Here is a 20,706-nt window from a genome sequence, read left to right on the forward strand (position 1 = left end):
AGGAAGATCCCACCTATGATGGATAAAGAGAGAAATAAGATAGTAGCTAAATCTCTTTAGAGGATTTCTGCTCCTGGGTTTTAATCTGTTTGCATTTGAGTGTTTTTTTACTGTTCTATTGCTTAAATTTAGCTGGTTAATCCCACTTTATTAGAATTTATTAGAATTCTTACATAGATGGCTTTTTCAGTTGATTTCTGGATGTCACTTGTGTTCTGAAGCACATGGCAAGATTTCTACTCCCGAAGTTACATTTGTTTCATGAATTTGGGTTCTTTTTATTTCTCTACTGCTTAAGGCAGGTTTATCCCAAATTGGAATTTATTATGTTTCTTACATGAATGGTCTTTTTGCTCTATTTTTGGATGCCACTTGACTTATTAAACACATTACTCTTACTTTCAGGTGAACCCACATACACATCTGCTGAAATTATGTGATTTTGGGAGTGCGAAAGTATTAGTAAGCTTTCGTATCCAATGTTTTACAAGCCATTAATTTTGACATTTTACTTGGCTGAGGTTGATTCTGTCTTAATTTTTACCTAGGTGAAAGGAGAACCTAATATTTCTTACATTTGTTCAAGATATTATCGTGCCCCTGAGCTCATTTTTGGTGCTACTGAATACACAACTGCAATAGATATGTGGTCTACAGGTTGCGTGATGGCAGAACTACTCCTTGGGCAGGTAGTCTTTTACCCTCGAAAATTTTGACTTCATATTTAGTGTCCTGTTTAATGCATCCTTTGTTTAATGCAGCCTTTGTTTCCTGGTGAAAGTGGAGTCGATCAACTAGTTGAAATCATCAAGGTGATATTATTTACCAACCATGACATCTTAGGGGGTGTTTGATGATAGCTGAATTGGCTGAATTGAATTGACCTTTTTCTTTGTCTTTTAGTAAGTTGTTAAGGAGGTTGTAACCTCTTTAATAGCTGAAACTGAACTGGATTGCTTACTATACCCTTAAATGTTTTGTTATTTAATTATTTATCCAAAAAAAGACAAAACAATAAACAATTCAGTTCAGCCAGTTCAGCTGTTATCAAATGGCCCCTAAATGGGTTTCATGGTTCTAAATTTTGAACTTATTATGTGTTTAATAACTTTTATGCAGGTTTTAGGTACACCTACCAGGGAGGAGATCAAATGCATGAATCCAAACTATACAGAATTTAAGTTCCCACAGATTAAGGCTCATCCATGGCACAAGGTATGCTCATAATTTTCATCAATGCATAGCACATTAATTCATAATTCTAATATAATTTAATTCTAGTTCTTTCTAATTTCCAAAGAACTAGCTATTTTACATGGGTGTCAGGGCAAAACGAGTTAACTTGCTGCTTTTGGGTTCAAATCCCAAAATTTAATTATGGGAATTAGTGTGAAGAAAATCTAACTTGGAGTTATTTCTACTATAGATTTTTTTTGATAAGTATAATGTATTACGATCATGAAAAGGAGGGCAAGCAACCCTTAAGATCATGTACAAAAAAGAGCCTTTATAAGTGTATCTTGTGAAGGCTTTAAAAGAATGAGCAGGAACTAGTGCAAATCTTAGGTGAGCATAGGCAAAAAAATGAAGGTTAGGTTATGGAGGACTATGAAATTACAAAAACTTATAGAAAAATTTGGGCACACCGCTTATATTATATATTAGTCATATTAAACAAAAAATAATTTTATTAATGATGTAAATGATATAAAAAAATTAAAACCAATTGTAAAACAAAATTGTTTTTTTGTCTAGGTGGCAGGTCAATGGTTGAACCTTTTGGGTCAAATGGGTCAACCCATGATGTCATAATTAAATATAAAAATTTAATTATAGACTAAAATATAAAGGCATAAAAATGTAGAAAATTTGTAAAGAAATTTAGATACATCTTCAATATTATATATTCATCATATTAAAAAAACAAGTGTGATATATAAGAATTATTTTTATTAGTGATGATGAAAATGGAATTCTCCATCAGGAGAAAAAGAGAATTCATGTCTAACTTGTGACCCCATTGATTGGGTCAACAATTCAATGGCTCAATTAGCTAAGTCAACATGTTGTTGACCAAGTAAATAATTTTTTATAGGCAAGTAGTTTTGTGGTAAATAGACCCACAATCTTGGTTGATGGGTTGACTGGTTTTAATAGTTGATTTGACCATGGGATATAAGACACTAACAGAAAACCAATATTCTAAAAATCAATTGGAACTTCATTTCCCTTTCAATCAAACAAGTTAACTTGTGATGTGATAAATTAAATAATAAAAAAAATTGAATGTGTCTTCAATATTACATATTTGTCATATTAAACAAAAATGTGTGAAAACTGAGAATTTTTGTTGTTAATGATGGAAACGGCTAAGAATACCAAAAAACAAAAACGGAGAATAAAGTCTTATCCATGGTCCATTGACCTGGTTACATAGGTTAGCAGTTCAACCAGAATGGTCATTTGGTTGTTGACAAAGCTGATTATTATTATTTTTTTTTTTGCAAATAAATGGTTAATCAATCCAAGTGAGTGGTTCAACTACAAGTTCAAAATGTTGATACAGCTACAAGTAAAATGATCTGAAGCTAGATTTTTATTCTTTAGGTTGAAAGGCAAAAAATCCACCAGTACAACAGCGCACTTACTAGTTGTATTCAAGGATTAAAGTTTCAGTATTGGGTATCATATGGGATAGTTCGGATACGGATACATTTGGAAATGTATGGATACGGACAATTGGCATGGAAATGCTTGGATGTGCTAGGGAAATGTATACAAATCACATAAATTTATTAATAACACTGAATCTTGTTACATTCAGCCTTGAAGGAAGAAGAAGATAAGAGAATAAGAGTTTGAATGAAATGGGTGGCACACCCTACAACAGCCCCCAACATTTTTTTATATTAGGGCATTAAGGAAGAAAGGCAATGACCAATCTGTCTCTAATTAGTATGTAGGAAGAAACTTAATGAAAACACAATAAACCCAGGCCTATTAAGCGTAGTAAGAAAGAAACAAAGATAACTAACATAACATAACATAAATGGGTCCAAGCCCATAATGCTAGGCTACACAAAACTCCCCCTCAAGCTGAGCATAGATGTCTATCTGGACTTGATGTTAGGTTTCCTATTTGGATTTTTAAAATTGTATCCTAAATTGTTTCTCTTAGCTTTATGAATATGGAGATACCTTGCCCAACATCCATCCAATAGAAATCCAACCACCAGGAATTTATCACTGCCTCCGGTATGTTATTCTTGAGAGGGATTTACTAAACATCCCTGATGTCCAGGCCCAAAGTTCTGTTTTCATGGAACCAAATGACCATATTAGGGATATGACACATGTATCCAGATATCATGGTGTGGGAATCCAGTTTATTGGGAGATGCTTTGCCTCTCTATCTTTGTTAAATGTTTTTACAAATTGTGATAGTACATTTTGGGGATCTATGCACTTTCAGTGTTTGAATCTAAACTGCTATTTCCCATCTGCCTATTTTGTCAATATTCATGTCTATATTTGTCATTTATGCATCCATTTATATTTTCTATGGTAGGAAATATTCTGTGGAGTGAGACCTTTTGTTACTCTATTTTTCTTCATCAGGTTTTTCAGAAACTTTTACCCCCAGAAGCAGTTGACCTTGTCTCCAGGTTCCTGCAGTACTCTCCTAATCTACGATGTACAGCTGTAAGTTTAACTTAAATATAATTTTCCTGGCATGTTTGATCCTATCATTTGGAGTCAATTGTTTATGTGTTGAAGTTTTATTAATCTTTTACCTGTGACAATATGGCAGTTGGAAGCTTGCATTCATCCCTTCTTTGATGAATTAAGAGATCCAAATACTCGCCTTCCTAATGGTCGCCCTCTCCCTCCACTCTTCAATTTCAAACCACAGGGTGAGGAAACTTTTGATGCTTATGATTCTTCTGTAAGTGAAATTTATGCCTGTTGTTGGAGCACTAGTGTCTAAGAAGGATGATTTGAAGTGGTGTAGACATGGAAAGCATGGAAAATCCTTCGAGAAATATGCTATTTTTCCCATTTCCTTACCATGTGGCAATTTCATAATCTTCGGTAATTTGAATTTTTGGTATTCTGAGATTTCTGAAATTTATTTTCTAGTCTGTTTGTAGGAATATGGCCAATTGTCATAAAGGGCAATAGTAGCATTATCCTTATGTGTGAATAGAAAGCACAAGAAGAAATAGGAAGTGTTATACACCTTCAAAAGTTTAAGAAGTGTGGTTGGAGAATATGCTAATGTATTAGTAGTCAAGGAAACTAAGATATAGTCACCTATGATACCCTTTGTCAAGGGTGTCATCTCGTCTTGGATACTAAACTTTCTTGTGTAAGTTTCATATCCAACACCATCTTCAGGTGTGTCCTTGCTGTATCTGGGTAAATAGGTAGCCACAACGTAACTTGCTCTGGTTTACTCAAATGAATTAGAGTTCCGCACATTTACAGAAGACAAAATCTTAATTACATTAACACATTTAAACATATCAGGGGACTTTTGACATATTTAAAATAAAAGACCTCCATTAAAACTTACCTTCCAAACTCTAGATTTAGAATTTACGAAAGGTAAAGGAGGTTAAAAGCAAAGTAGATAGGTAAAGGGAAAAAAGTCACTGGAAACAAACTTCAACTATTGTTTACTAGTTAAACAATGTGCTGACAACGTATAACCAATATGAGGGGTGAAAATATGATGTAGAAAAAGAATAGGATTATGATAGGGTGCATGGAGGACATGGTCAGATAAAGAAATGAGGTCAGGAATGCATACTTTAGGAAGAAAAGATAAACTTTTAATTACTTTAAAAAGTAGATTCACTTACTCATAATAAACTATTTTCTATTTGGAAGAATAAAACAATTGATATATAAGAAAATTGCAAGGCTATTAATGCAATAAAACTCCTCAAAACAACAATCTAGTATTGGCAAAATTTAGTCACCAGTATTCTCTGGAAGGACAAGAGCCGGTGAATAATACTCTGTAGTTGTTGGATATGGAAAAAATATGTAGAACTTCCAACATTTATTGATTGAATCAGAAAGGTGAGCAACAACAATAAGTTCAATAATGCGTGAACAGTGCTGGATGTCAGTGTTATGAGAGGAAAAACAGCAATAGTATAATCTGAAATAATCAAGAAAAAGAAAGAATGCAAATAAATAGAAATCAAACCAAGAGTAGAGAAGAGAAAAAAGAATGGGAGAAAGGGATAAGGAGATGAGAAATTCAAGTAATCTCATCACATCCCCTAATTAGCTTTTATTAGCACTAATTAGAAATTTTGGTACATTTACAAGAGTGCCCTTAAGGGGGCGGATACTTAAATAAACAATAAAAGGTGCTAATAGGTCCATAGCATAAGATAAATTATGGCCTATCTGGCCCAATATTGCTACACTCCCCCTCAAGCTGAGCATAGATTACAATCATGCCCAACTTGCTTATATATTATTGCAACTTAGACTTGGGAGCTCCTTTAGTAAGTATGTTGGCTAATTTCTCTTCAGAAGCAATGGGAGGTCAACACACTTCTCCAGATGCCACTCTCTCCCTGATGAAATATCTATCCACCTCAATATGTTTTCTTCGATCATACTGCATAGGGTTATGTGCAATATTAATGGCAGCTGGATTATCACAATACAATATTATTGATCATAACCAATGCCCATTTCATCCATTAGAGACCGCAACCATAACAATTCTAGCATACCATGGGATATAGCCCTAACATCTACTTAGCTGAAGACCTCTAGCAACTATTGACTGTTTCTTGCTTCTCTAAGAAACCAGATTTCCTCCTACCACAGTGCAATATTTAGATGTGGAGTGCCTATCATCTATATAGGCTTCCCATTTCATGTGGCCATGCTTTGCAAACAAAATACCCTTTCCTAGTGTACCCTTCAAATAGAACAAAATCCTCTTTGTTGTAGCCATATGTGTATCCCCAGGAGCATTCATGAATTGATTGATAACACTAACCACATAGGAATTATTAGGGTGAGTCACTCAGAGATAACAACTTTCCAAGTAACCTCTAAAACACTCCCCTGTCATCCAACAATTCCCCATCAGAAGTAGATAGTTTATGATTCAAATCAATGGGTGTAGCAGCCAGAGGTGCAATCAAATTGAACTTTAATCAAATAGTTTGAGTTCAAGTTCAATTAGGCTCGACTCAATTTGTCTCTTTGGAGACATCCGATAAAATTGGAATGATACAAAGAAGATTAGCATGGCCCCTGCGTAAGGATGACACACAAATCAAGAAACAATTAGGCTCAATTCGAGTTCAACAAATAAAAAGTTCTACTCGAAAGCATGCGAGCTTGGCTTGATTTATAATTTTGAATAAATTTGAATATATTTATATAATAAATATACATATATATATATATGAATGTATTACAATTAGTATATATATTTTTGATTGACGAAATTTATGATATATTAAATTAAAATAAGTGAAAAATCATTGCTGTCTATCTACCCCTTGTTTAGCAAGGGAGTCAGCTAGCCCATTTGCGCTTCTTCTAACCCACTTGAATTCAGCATTCAGCTCTCTTGCAGCCCTTTCTATTTCCTTGAAAGCATTCTTGAGAGTCCAGGGAATATGTCTGTTATTTTTTTCCCAAGAGATGACAACTTTGGCGTCCCCTTCTGTTGAGGGCCCGGGAATAGGATCTCGTCACGGGTCGGTCCACGGGGAAAACCTCTTGTTTTCCCTTGTTCCTTCCTGCTCGTGATGAACCTATCTTGGCACCTTCGGTGATTTGTCCAAGAGATCACCAACTCTCCTAACTCACTCTTGACTGAATAATTTGATATCTCATTCAATAATGGGGTCTCCTTAAATAGGAGATTACAAGAGTCCTAATCAAAGGGAGTCTCCTTGCTGAATAGGGAGACTTCCAGTTTTATCTTGCTAAGGATAAGATAAGCTAATCCTAATTTGATAAGCTACTAACAAGATAAGATAAGCTAAGCTAATCCTAATCTGATAAGCTATTAACAAGATAAGATAAGAGATAAGAACAATAAGATAAGAACAAGCAAAATGAGCTAATCTAATCTAGATAAGGCTGTTGTTGCCGAACTGGGTAGGATGAGCATCACTGAATCCTTGCTGCCGTTGGCGGTGGGCCCAGGGCCTATTGCTGCCGGCGGCGATGGTACGTCTTCCCGAGGAAGGCGTCCATAACATTACTCCCCTCCTGGACTACGAGCTTGTCCTCAAGCTCGAAAGCTGGATATGTGGCTTGGAACTCTGCCAATGGGATCCATGTGGCTTCTGTTGGTGGTAGATCACACCATTCCACCAAGACTTCAAGGATTCCACGATTAAAACGAGAGCGGGTGACAGTTTTAGGCTGGGGAACCAGTTTGCCATCTTTCAAGGGTGGCAGGGAGGGAACTTGGTCCGGGGGAACACCCGTAAATGGTTTCAGCAAGGAGATGTGGAAGACATCATGAATTCGGCTAGTCTCTGGCAATTCCAACTGGTAGGCCACACTGCCAATCCGTCGCAGAACCTTGTAGGGCCCATAGTACTTAGGGGCCAGCTTCAGGGCAGCCTTGTGGCGCAAGAAGCGCTGCCGGTAGGGCTGGAGCTTCAACCAAACAAATTGTCCTGGATCGAACGACAGTTCCCGGTGGTGCTTATCATAGTGGAGCTTCATGCGGAGCTGGGCCTGCTGTAAGCGAATGCGGACGTCGGCGAGGAGGGCGTCGCGGTCCTGTAAGGAGTGATCGATTGCGTCCAAGCGAGTAGATCCAGGCTCGTAGGACAGCAAGCGGGGAGGATCCCTGCCGTAAACGACGCGAAAGGGAGTCATGCCGAGGGAGGAATGGTAGGCTGTGTTGTAGCAGTACTCGGCCCAAGGAAGCCATTCCAACCACCGTCGAGGTTGATCGCCTACGAAACAGCGGAGATACATCTCGATAGTGCGGTTAACCACTTCCGTCTGACCGTCGGTTTGTGGCCGGTAAGCTGATGAGTAGGCCAAGGTGGTGCCGTGTAGTCGAAATAACACTTTCCAGAAGGCACTAGTGAAGACCGGGTCTCTATCGCTGATGATGGATTCCGACAACCCATGTAAGCGAAAAATATGTGTAAAGAAGGCGAGGGAAACCGAAGTGGCACTGTACGAGTGTGATAGAGGAATGAAGTGCGCGTATTTAGAGAAGTGGTCGACTACCACAAAGAGAACTGATTTGCCCCCTACCTTGGGAAGTCCCTCAATGAAGTCCATGGAGATGTCGGCCCAGATCTGCGATGGGATGGAAAGGGGCTGAAGGAGGCCTGCCGGGTGTAGGTTTTCCCATTTGTGCTGTTGGCATGTGGAGCAATTCTAGACAAAATCTCGAATAGAAGTCTTCATACCTCGCCAATGGAAATCAGACCGGACGCGGTATAGTGTTTTTTGAATTCCCTCGTGGGTGGAGTTATGGATGTTGGTGATGATGGTGGGAATCAACGGGCAGTCTGCTGGAAGATGAACTTGTCCCTTATACAGTACCAACCCGTCGTGAAGTGACCAATCGGGGTCGGCCGTGCCGGTCTGGATCTTCTGCAGTAAGAGCGACCATTCTGGGGACTGTGGTGCTGCCTTCTTAATGTCGTCAAACAGAGAGATCCGAGGTTGGGAAATGCTACATAGAACCATCACGTCTTCTCGCCTAGACAAGGCATCAGCTGCGCGATTAGAGGATCCCACCTTATATTCCACCCGGAAGTCAAACCCGAGCAGTTTGCTAACCCAATGCTGCTGAGGGGAAGTGGTGAGACGCTGCTCTAACAGGTATTTGAGGCTGTAATGATCAGTTTTGACGATGAATGACCGCCCCCACAAATACGGCCTCTAGTGCTGGATGGCTCAGGCAAGGCCGATTAGTTCGCGCTCATAGGCTAGAAGCTTCAGATGCTGGTCAGCCAATCTGCGGCTGAAGAAAGCGATCAGGTGCCCTTGCTGCTGTAGTACGGCCCCGATACCCACTCCGGAAGCATCGCACTCGACTGTAAATTCGAGGGCGAAATTAGGTGATTGCAGGACAGGGGTTGAAGACAATGCATTTCGCAGTGACAGAAAAGCTTCATCAGCTGCGTCATCCCACCAGAAGGAGTTTCTCTTCAACAGGTTGGTTAACGGGGCTGCTAACACTCCATAGTTCTGTACAAATTTGCGGTAGTAACCCGTTAAACCGAGGACCCGCGTAAGGCCTTGGCGGATTGAGGTTTGGGCCATTCTGTTATAGCCTAAATCTTGGAACTATCAACTGTTACACCCTGCCCATGGATGATGTGGCCGAGGTAAAGAACCTGTCGCTCCCCAAAGGAGCACTTGGACCATTTCAGGAATAAGCTGTGTTGGCGTAGGAGTACGAAAACGGTCCTCAGATGGTGGACATGCTCTACCCATGATTTGCTGTAAACGAGGATATCATCAAAGAAAACTAAAACAAATTTGCGCAGATGGGGTGCTGTAGTACGGCCCCGATACCCACTCCGGAAGCATCGCACTCGACTGTAAATTCGAGGGCGAAATTAGGTAATTGCAGGACAGGGGTTGAAGACAGTGCATTTCGCAGTGACAGAAAAGCTTCATCAGCTGCGTCATCCCACCAGAAGGAGTTTCTCTTCAACAGGTTGGTTAACGGGGCTGCTAACACTCCATAGTTCTGTACAAATTTGCGGTAGTAACCCGTTAAACCGAGGACCCGCGTAAGGCCTTGGCGGATTGAGGTTTGGGCCATTCTGTTATAGCCTAAATCTTGGAACTATCAACTGTTACACCCTGCCCATGGATGATGTGGCCGAGGTAAAGAACCTGTCGCTCCCCAAAGGAGCACTTGGACCATTTCAGGAATAAGCTGTGTTGGCGTAGGAGTACGAAAACGGTCCTCAGATGGTGGACATGCTCTACCCATGATTTGCTGTAAACGAGGATATCATCAAAGAAAACTAAAACAAATTTGCGTAGATGGGGCTGGAATACCTCGTTCATTAGTGACTGAAATGTAGATGGTGCATTGGAGAGTCCGAATGGCATGACTAAAAATTCGAAGTGGCCATGGTGGGTGCGAAAAGCAGTCTTCTTCATGTCACCGGGAGCCATGCGAACTTGGAAATATCCGGACCTGAGGTCCAATTTAGAGAAATACTGGGCACCATGCAACTCGTCCAGCAGTTCGTCAACAACGGGAATAGGGAACTTATCTTTGATCGTCCAGTTATTGAGTTCTCTATAGTCAACACAGAACCTCCACGTTCCATCCTGCTTCGCCACCAACAAAACCGGTGAAGAGAAGGGGGAGTGACTTTTGCGTATGATCCCTTGGTTCAACATCGCTGTACATTGTTTTTCTATCTCATCCTTCTGTAAGTGAGGGTAGCGATAAGGTCTGACAACGACTGGTGCTGAACCCGCCACCAAAGGAATACGATGGTCGCAAGCTCGGGAAGGGGGAAGGCCCTTCGGTTCCTAGAACAGATCTGAAAACTCGGCGAGAAGTTTTTCCATGGCTTCCGGTTCTGTCTGGAGTGCATGAACCTGCGGTGTCTTTTCTTCCACCCTGCAACCGTGCCATGAAACTTGCTTGCCATTCAGGTGGAAGGTCATGATGAGTGCGCTGAAGTCCCACAAAATCGGGCCTAGGGTAATTAACCATTTGACCCCAAGAACAATATCGAACCCATCCAATGAGAGTACAAATAAATCAACAAGAATTAGTTCAGAATTGACCTGTACTGGGACGTCCTTACAAATCCCTGGACTGTGAACTTTTTCACCATTTGCGACGGCTACCTGTAGTCGCGGCCGTTCCATTAGTAGTTTTAACTGCAGGGCTGCATGTTCACTTATGAAGTTGTGTGTGCTCCCTGAATCGACGAGAATGCGCACCGGCTGACCTGCGATCTGTGCCTGTAACTGCATGGTCTGAGAGGTTTTAATACCGGTGATCGCATGGAGAGAGATCTCTGGTTCGAATGTGACGGGTTCCCCTTCCTCCTCTTGCTCATCTATGAGAAGGCAAAAAAGCCTCTTGCATCTATGTCCTGCCGAGTAGAGGTCATCACAGTTGAAACATTGACCTCTCGCTCGGCGCTCTGCCATTTCTGCCCTGGTCAAGCGCTTGATGGGAGGAGTGACTATGTTACTGCCTGTACTTGTCACTGCTCTAGAGGTGGTGGTCGTGGGAGGCTTCATTTCCCGGCTGGTAGCAGAAGAGGGGGTCGTTGTTGCTGGTCTTGGGGGCACCCACGAGTTTGGTGGACGACCCACATTAAAAATTCCGCGGCTGAGCAGCAGCTTGCGCTCAAATGCGCGGGCTAAGTTCATGGCTGTGACCAAATTTGGGGGATTCTGCATCTCGACATCCACTCGCAGGGGTTCTGCTAACCCTGCTGTGAACATATCGACTTGCTGGTCTGGTCGCACGGAGGATGCCCTTGCGAGGAGGGTTTGGAACTGTCGCTGGTATTCAGCAACTGTTCCGGTCTATTTAAGGTTAATTAGCTCGCCCAGTGGGTTGCTGGTCAATGGGGGTCCGAACCGAAGAAGGCAATAGGATTTAAACTGGGGCCAACTGAGCCCGGGTTCTTCTTGCTCTAACCGATAAAACCAAAGCTGTGCTTCTTCTGTTAAATGAAAGGCGGCTAGGCTTACCTTGTCCTGGTCATTTGTCCGTTGATTCCGGAAGAACTGCTCGCAGCGATACAGCCAGCCTAGGGGGTCTCCGTTGTCGTTGTATGATGGGAACTCCAGCCTGCTGTACTTGGGGATGATGGTTGCTCCATGGCCAATGGACTGCTGTTCGCCGGAAGACTCTGGCAGATCTGGCCGGCGGTCGGTAACTGCTGTCCCTCCGTCAGAGTTCCTTTCCCTGCTGGAAAGAAACATCTCCATTAGTCGTCGCAGTTCTCGCACTTCACCTTTGATCTCACGAACTTCGGAGCTGGTCTCCACGAGTTGGTGCTCGAGGTCGTGGACCCTGGAAGGTAGCTGCTCCAGATCTCCCATGACGCCTTGCTCTGATACCAAGTTGTTGAGGGCCCGGGAATAGGATCTCGTCACGGGTCGGTCCACAGGGAAAACCTCCTGTTTTCCCTTGTTCCTTCCTGCTCGTGATGAACCTATCTTGGCACCTTCGGTGATTTGTCCAAGAGATCACCAACTTTCCTAACTCACTCTTGACTGAATAATTTGATATCTCATTCAATAATGGGGTCTCCTTAAATAGGAGATTACAAGAGTCCTAATCAAAGGGAGTCTCCTTGCTGAATAGGGAGACTTCCAGTTTTATCTTGCTAAGGATAAGATAAGCTAATCCTAATTTGATAAGCTACTAACAAGATAAGATAAGCTAAGCTAATCCTAATCTGATAAGCTATTAACAAGATAAGATAAGAGATAAGAACAATAAGATAAGAACAAGCAAAATGAGCTAATCTAATCTAGATAAGGCTGCTGTTGCCGAACCGGGTAGGATGAGCATCACTGAATCCTTGCTGCTGCTGGCAGTGGGCCCGGGGCCTGTTGCTGCCGGCGGCGATGGTACGTCTTCCCGAGGAAGGCGTCCATAACACCTTCCTCCTCCACTTGTCTGAGGCCCAACTGCTTAACAATTCTGAGACCTTGTAGGCTTGTAGTAGAGCCAATAATTCAACTTTAATGGAGTTGGCCACACCAATTGACCCATAATAAAGGGCCAGAAATCTGCCCTTCGAATTTCTAATTGCCCCACCAATTCCTGCCATGCCAGGATCGCCATCGAGATTCCATCAAATTTCAGTTTAACTTTACTACCTTTTGGGGGTTTCCAGTCCATTACCATGCTGTCTTTATTGCAGCACATCATAAGTGTTAACCTTTTCAAGGAAAGATTTCCAGCAGAAAGCTTGAACCTTAGGTGGGATAGGCTTTGACCAAACTTCTTTCACAAGGAAGTCCACCCCTTGTGAAGTAGTTGAAGTTGGGGATTTGAAAAAAGAGGCACAAGTGAAAAGTCCATCTGGTGAGGGAACCCAGATTCTAGGGTCATCCGAAAATGGACTCAAAAAAGTATTCTCTGGGATATTAAGAAGGTTAATCAAAGATGCACTCTCTCTTAAACCTCTTCTAAAGCCCAGGTCCCAGATCCTAGAATCATTCGAAAGTGGGTCCAAAAAGGTATTCTCCATGATATGAAGATGCCATCTTTGGACTGAGCAACCTCATCCCCAAGAAGTTCCTTAGTTCCCTTGAGTTCTTAATCTCAATTTCAGTATTGAGAAATCTCCTAAGACTTTCCACCTCCTACACATCATCACTAGCAATTACAATTATCATCTACATAAACAATAAAAAATATAGCCAAAGTAGCTCTCCTCTTTATAAAGAGAGTGTGATATGGATATAACCAAAGCTAACAAGAGCTGCCTTGAACATCTTAAACCATGCTCTTGGTGACTATTTAATGCCATAAAGTGACTTCTTCAGCTTACAGACTGTTCCAACTTCAATAAAGAAAAGTAAAGTGGAAGAGAGAGAAAAAGAAGGTAGGGAGAGAAAGAGAAGAAAAGAGGGAAGACAAGCAAGGAGAAATCCCACTCAACTCTCCTTACTGTCGACCCAATTTGTACTAACGTTTAACTAAAGCTGAAATGACAACAATGCCCTTAGATAAGTTACAACAGATATAAGAGAGAAAAATAACAAGGAAAGGATAAGAATGTCCTTGTCAACTAATTCTAATGATTCTAACACTCCCCTTCAAGCTGGAGCATATCTGATTCTCTCTCAGAATTGCATTCTCGACTCTGTAATTGTGGATATCAAGAAGAAAATCGAATTGCAGGTTACTGGATTATCTCTGATGCCATATCAAATAACCTGCAATCGGTCATAAACCAGAACAGAGGGAGAAAAACAGAAGATAGAGAAATGAAGAAAGGAGAGAAGAGGGGAAGAAGAGAGAATTTTAGAAATTTCTCAAGTTTTTTTCCTGTACTTTTTCTCTAGAAATTTTAGAAAATATCTTTGACTCAAACATCAATAATATATGCATAATAAAGATCTGAAATTCTTGCTCTAACAGACCTTAGGTTGTGCTTTTCAGACCTAGCAGGCTCACTACATGCCTGTTGATATCAGGTGGTTCTTTTGTTCACCCAGCCTGCAGGAACATAAGGGGAAGAATAAAAAGAATAGGTCCCTTAGCCCTTCACTATTATTTTTGCAAAAACTGTCAAACATACAAAATACCCACCATATGGTACTCAACGACAAGTTTTATATTATTCATTTTTTGTGGCGGATGCTTTTTTTCATTAATTTATTTTATCTTTTGAACAGAGCTCTCAGGCATTCCCCCAGAGATTCTTGGAAAACTTATTCCAGCGCATGCAAGAAAGCAGAACTTATTCATGGCGTTACACGTCTAGCAACTTTTGGAGAATGCTACAACTTGATCGCACCTCCCCATTCCATCAGCAATCTGATCCAGCATGGAGAAATGTATAAATTTTCTGTTTTCTTACTTTCCTTTCATTACCACTCCCCCAAGCTTTATTTTCTATTTTCTGCATTTTGTTTGTGTTATTTTCTCCATTTTGTTTGTGTTACAAAGAAAATTCCAGAACAATTTGTCCAGTAGCGATAGAGTTGGAAACGTAATGGAATAGTTGAGCTTCCAATGAGACATGCTGTTGTGCATAATAATTAGTGACCTCATAAATGAGGAATTAAGGAACACCTCATATCTCAGTTTGAGGATTTAAAACATTTTTCTATCCCGGTTCAGGGTTCGGAATTTTCTGAATTTTCTTTTTCTATCTGTGCTTGTGCTGTAGATGCACAAATGCAAGGTTCAAAATATTGGCCTTGCGAAGTGGTACACATTGAAACACTAAAAAAACTCTTTAAATCCCATAGATACATAACTCTAAATCTATGGTCTAATAACTAACCATGAATAAAGTACAAAGACAGGACATTTTGAAAGTTCATATAAGAAATACAACATTTTTTAGCTCTTTCATGGAATGCAGGACCTTCCGTTGTGATAATTGTGTTATCTGTGATGTTTCTCCCTGGAGTGAAAGCATTTTGAAATGGGGAGATCAACATTGGCAAGATTGACTCCAATCTATTAGTAATTATTATAGTAATGATTTTATATAAAACATTGCTTAAACCAATGGGCGGAGAGTCTTTATGTCCCTCTGCCACCTCCATTTTGGAAATCTAACAAATGAATGTAGCATTTCCCTTTCTAATTGCAGGGGGCTCTGAAAAAATCTATGTACCCATGGTATAATGTTACCTTTCACAATGCTCCAACAAAGTTGCAATGCGCAAAAAAAAAATAAAAAAGACAATGTTGCAATGCGTACTCTGATTCATCTGGAGTGCGCATTAATACTATATTCTCCTCCTCTGAAACATTATAGACAAGATCAGGAATTGTGAAATTTTGGGTTTGAAGAGGTAAAAAGATCTTGATAATAATCTACTAGGATGTTCGAGATTTCAAACTCGTTTGATGTCCAGGTGCCATCAGCTTTCCGTAAACAATGACTGCCAAACCGGTTCAGAAGGGTCGATTTAAGGCCCCGGCTATCCTCCGAACCAGTGGCTGACCCAATACAACCTTTGGAGGGGTATATCGGGAAGCCATCGGCATGATACATATCGGTCAATACGTATCAATACTTAGAACCTTGCTTGGAAGTCTGGTTCCCATGTCTAAAGTTTGTCAAAACAATTAATTTTAGTCTAAAACTAGTGGGCCCCTGTTCGATGCACAGTAAAAAGATGTTAGGGCTTATAAGGCTTAAATCTTATTTGCATTTTAATTTTTCCTTTATTTTAAATAAATGATTTTTTGAAATCAAAATTTTAATTAAAAAATTTGAGGATTCAAGTCCCTAATGGGGCAATCCATCTCTGTCGAGGACAGGGGATGCCGGCTAAATTTTTTCCTGATAAGGATCAAGGTTAGAGATGGGGATTAATTTAAAACTTGGGGTTGGGGATGGGGAGTATGATCCCCGCCCCGAATCCGCCCATTGCCATTCTTATTTGGGGGTCATCCCCCAAACCCATAAATATAGCTCCAATAATTATGGAAATTATAAATGCAGTATCTAATAATTATAGAAACTATAAATGTAATATCCAATAATTATGGAAATTATTAAATTTTCCAATTATTTATTTGAACAATTAGAAGTTTTATAATTTAACTTTCACTAAATTAAATTAACAATCCAAAACTACATTGAAACGTGTCTCTGTGAAAAGAACACGTGATATGGTTAACCCCATGTGTCTGTAGAAGATCTACCAACTTGTGAGCCTTTCCTTCAGGGTAAGATGACAAAACAGTCATTTACGGGTAAGCATGAAAGTTCTACGGGCACATTGATCTAATACATACTGATGTATGTGGTCTCATGAAAGTTAGGGCACGAAACCAGCACTGTTATTTCATAACTTTCACCGATGATTATTCTCAGTATGGTTACATGTACCTAATGAGACATAAATCTGAATCCTTTGAAAAATTCAAAGAGTTTAGACAATAAGTTGAGAAATAGTTGGAGAGATAGATCAAAGCCCTATGATTATATTGAGGAGGTGAATATCTCTTCGACGAATTCAAGAACTACCTAATGGACAATGGGATTATATAACAATTGTCTCCTCCTGCTACACCACAATTAAATAGTGTGTTAGAGAGAAGAAACCAGACTCTATTAGATATGGTTTGATCATTCTTCATGCATTCAGAACTACCTATATCCTTTTGGGGGCATGCATTGGAGACTGCAATATACGTGATGAACCGGGTTCCAACCAAATCTATTCCTAAGACTCCTTATGAGCTATGGACTGGTAAAAAACCAAATGTGAGACACTTGAAGATTTGGGGTTGTCCAACACATGTTAAAAGAACAAGTGCAGACAAATTGGAATCCAATACCACTCATTGCCTATATATAGGCTACCCCAAAGGCTTTGCGGGTATGTTTTCTTTGACCCAAGAGAACAAAAGACGTTTGTTAGTCAAAATGCTTAATTCTTGGAAGAAAAATACATCTTGAACAATCATCTTTAGGAAATTATTCTTGATGAAGAGAGCTCAGGAGTAGTGGGATATGTCCCACAGATTCCAGATAACACTCAACTTAGAAGATCTACCCAGGTGTCTAGACTTCTAGTTCGTTATGACTATGATCAAGAAAGTTAATTGATGGAAGATACGAATAGTGAGGAAGATCCCATGACTTATACGGAACCTATGTTGGACATATATTCCTTGAAGTGGGTAAAAGCCATCAAAGTCGAAGAATACTAATAGAGTCTTGACTTTTGTAGATTCACCCCCTGGGGTGAAAACAATTGGTTGCAAATGGATCTACAAGAGGAAGAAGGGCCCTAATTGAAAGGTTGAGACCTATAAAGCTCGTCTAGTAGCGAAAGGGTACGCTTAGAAAGGAGTTGATTATGAGGAAACCTTTTTCGCCCATGGCCATGCTTAAATCGATTTGGATCATGTTAGCTATAGCGGCACACTGTGACTATGAGATTTTGTAAATGGATGTCAAAACCACATTCCTAAATGGAGATGTTACTGAAGATATCTATATGCAGTAACTGCAAGGCTTCATTGCATCTGGTCAGGAACATATGGTGTGCAAGCTGAATAGGTCGATCTATGGACTAAAACAAGCTTCTAGAAGTTGGAACATCCGATTTGAATCTATGGTCAAATAGTTTGATTTTGAGCAAAATCCGAATAAACCTTGTGTTTACAGAAAATAGTAGGAGAAAATGTTACATTCCTTATTCTATATTTAGATGACATTCTACTAATTGGGAATGATATAGGAATGTTGACTACGACAAAAATATGGCTTTCGCAATAATTCTCCATAAAAGATCTTGGAAAAGCCTCTTACATATTGGGGCATCGACTCTAAAGAGATAGATCGAAGCGGATAATAGGATTATCCCAATCTACTTATATTGACAAAATCGTCAATAAGTACAACATGGAGAGCTCCAAGAAGGGATTTGTCCCTTTCAGACATGGATTCACTCTCTCAAAGGGTATGTCTCCCAAGACCCCTGAGGAGATTGAGGGCATGAGAAGGGTTCCCTATGTCTCTGCCGTAGGGAGCATCATGTATGCCATGTTGTACACTCGACTAGACATTGCTCAGGTTGTGAGTGTGGTAAGTAGATACCAATCAAACCTAGGATAGGAGCATTGGACCGTTGTGAAAAACATACCCAAATACCTACGGAGGACTAAAGAATATTGCCTTGTCTTCGATAGTAGTTCATTGCAGATGGTTGGGTATACTAATGTCGATTTTCAGTCAGATCTAGATGATAGAAAGTCTACATTTGATTACATATTTACGATGAAGTCCTATGCAGTTAGTTGAAATAGCAGCAAATAAGGGTCTATAGTAGATTCCACGACCTAGGCTGAGTACATAACCGCAAGTGAATCTACCAATGAAGTAGTTTGGATGAAGTTCATCTAGGAATTAGTAGTTGTTTCATCCAGCACATCACCCATTCCATTGTTGTGCGACAACACTAGAGCCATTGCTCAGGCTAAGGAGCCAAGAGCCTACTTGAAGTCAAAGCACATCGAGAGGAAGTATTATGTATTTTAGGAGATTGTTGGTATAAGGGACATACAGATTCAGAAGGTAGCATCAGCGGAGAATGTGGTAGGCCCATTGATTAAGCCACTAACACAGGAAGTGTTTGAGAAACACGTGGACATTATGGGACTAGGGCTTGTACTGGATTGGACCTAAGTGCAAGTGAGAGCTGTTAGATAGTGTATGCCCTGAGCTCAAATCAGATTGATGTAGAAATATATTTATTGTAAATGAATAAAAGAACATGATTTTTTCATGTTATCATTGGTGTATTTTTGTATAATTACCCCTTAAACTAGACACTTATGAAACACGTGTTAGTTTAGAATGCTCTTAGCTATTAGATAGACTTGGGGAGTTTATCCTGCCAAGGCTGACATTAATGTGTTGCCAAAGAAGTTGGGGTAGCTTGTCTCAATTGCTAAGGTTAGATCCAAGGCACATGTAGTGTGTGTTTGTTTGATGCACTGAATCCGAACCATTTTCCAGTTATGTCCTAGACCTCAGAGACTAATGGGCAAAACTGAAAAGTTATACATAACCCCTAGACTTGATTATGGTACTGCACTGAGTGTCGGACGGGTTGTCTTTGATATGCTAATCAGTGAGATCCTTTGGGGGTCAAAACCTAGGTATGTTGCGGCAATTTGAGAATTCACTTTTGTGGGTGATCATAGTGATAAGATCAGTCCCTTTGTCAGACAAAGTGAAAGGCTGAGACTACACTCTCTCTGATAGAAACCAAAACTGCCAGCAACCAATTTCAATCGTGTTTGAGATTTGTTTTTGCAATATATATATATATATATATATATATATATATATATATATTATTTTTTAAGAAAAATGTTTGCAAAATGTTTTAATTCACGGGACCCATCCGAGTAGAGAGTGCAACACTGCACCTTGTAGTCAAGGGAGAGGTCCTTCCTTGTTGGACAGTGTTTGATCATTATTGGCAGAGAGGCTAAGTGTAAGAGACCATTAAGGGTTGTTTAACTGATGGGCTATATCTTACTTAAGTCTTTTGTCCTTGGGCCTTCAAAGGATGGCTGGATTTAGGGATCATTTAATTGTAAATATTGGGCCCATTAAGAGCCCATACTGATGGACTCAGGGGTTCACTACATTTATAAATTAATTCGGCTAGGCCGAACCCATGTAGGCTTATGTGATGTCACTGTTGGGGTCCCAGGCCATACAAATTGAACCTAAATGGGCCAACAATTATCTAGGGACATGAGCCACTTACTTAATGGGCCTAAAGTCTATGATTAATGAGATTAATCAATGTGTCCGAAAGTGCGTCGCTAAACATTCCGGAACACCAGTTTAAACATTTATAATTTTATTCTGATTCTCAAACAACTACTAACGTAGTAAATGGCTGAGAGCGGGTTGTATCCATAGGGAAGCAAGGGAAAAATTAATATTTTCTTAGATCTGGACAAGATAACACAAAGGGGAGTTGTAGAATTATAAAATTAATTAATTAAAAAAATAGAATTCAATAAAACCAAATTTGAACAGTATTGAGAATAACAAGTGTTTAACCAGACTTTCTGCTCCCCTAATGAAATGTCAATTTCTCCCGATTTACAATTGAGATTTGTATCAACCGTTGCTAGAAACAAACATCTTAAAATTATCAGGATGTGGTTCAGTTCCTCGGTTAGGGTCATGTCTAGGATAAAATCCAATGGGAAGTGACAACCCTTTACCCTAACCATGACATCGTCAATAACACTTCGAGGAGTGTTGACTGACCAATCAACGAGTTGCAGAATTATTGGGGTTGATTTTAACTCGTCGATCCTGAACCTATTATAAATGGATAGAAGTAGATTTATACTAGCCCTAAGATCCGTTGGTTCCTAATCGAAGGTGATTCTAGTGATGACACAACTTACGAGAGGAGCACTAAGGTCTGTCATGTTTCGGGGGAGTTGATTTAGGAGAGTTGCACTAACATTTGCCGAGAGCATCATTTTTT

At 40.1% G+C, this 20,706-nt stretch overlaps 1 protein-coding gene and 1 non-coding gene across 4 annotated transcripts in view; both read left to right on the top strand.

The window, feature by feature from the left end:
• LOC148852705 (shaggy-related protein kinase kappa) overlaps positions 1–14,811 on the top strand; it is a 44,464-nt gene extending 29,653 nt beyond the window's left edge. For 2 of the 3 annotated variants that reach the window (XM_088943631.1, XM_088943632.1), the window contains exons 7-13: positions 406–462; positions 549–689; positions 762–812; positions 1,120–1,215; positions 3,619–3,702; positions 3,812–3,914; positions 14,383–14,811. In XM_088943631.1, the coding sequence (XP_088799757.1) occupies positions 406–462; positions 549–689; positions 762–812; positions 1,120–1,215; positions 3,619–3,702; positions 3,812–3,914; positions 14,383–14,471 (621 nt within the window). In that variant the 3' untranslated portion in view covers positions 14,472–14,811. Of the gene's footprint in view, positions 1–405; positions 463–548; positions 690–761; positions 813–1,119; positions 1,216–3,618; positions 3,703–3,811; positions 3,915–14,146; positions 14,298–14,382 lie in introns of those variants that run through there. The other variant, XM_088943633.1, reaches the window with a different exon arrangement.
• Positions 6,235–6,336, top strand: LOC148852706 (U6 spliceosomal RNA). The gene has a single exon (XR_016100054.1). It is a non-coding gene; the product is annotated as a U6 spliceosomal RNA (small nuclear RNA).
• Positions 14,812–20,706: the final 5,895 nt, after the last annotated feature.

The sequence above is a fragment of the Nelumbo lutea genome, chromosome 5, assembly GCF_056320005.1.
Source record: "Nelumbo lutea isolate HS-2025 chromosome 5, American lotus-T2T, whole genome shotgun sequence".
Taxonomy (NCBI): Eukaryota; Viridiplantae; Streptophyta; class Magnoliopsida; order Proteales; family Nelumbonaceae; genus Nelumbo; species Nelumbo lutea.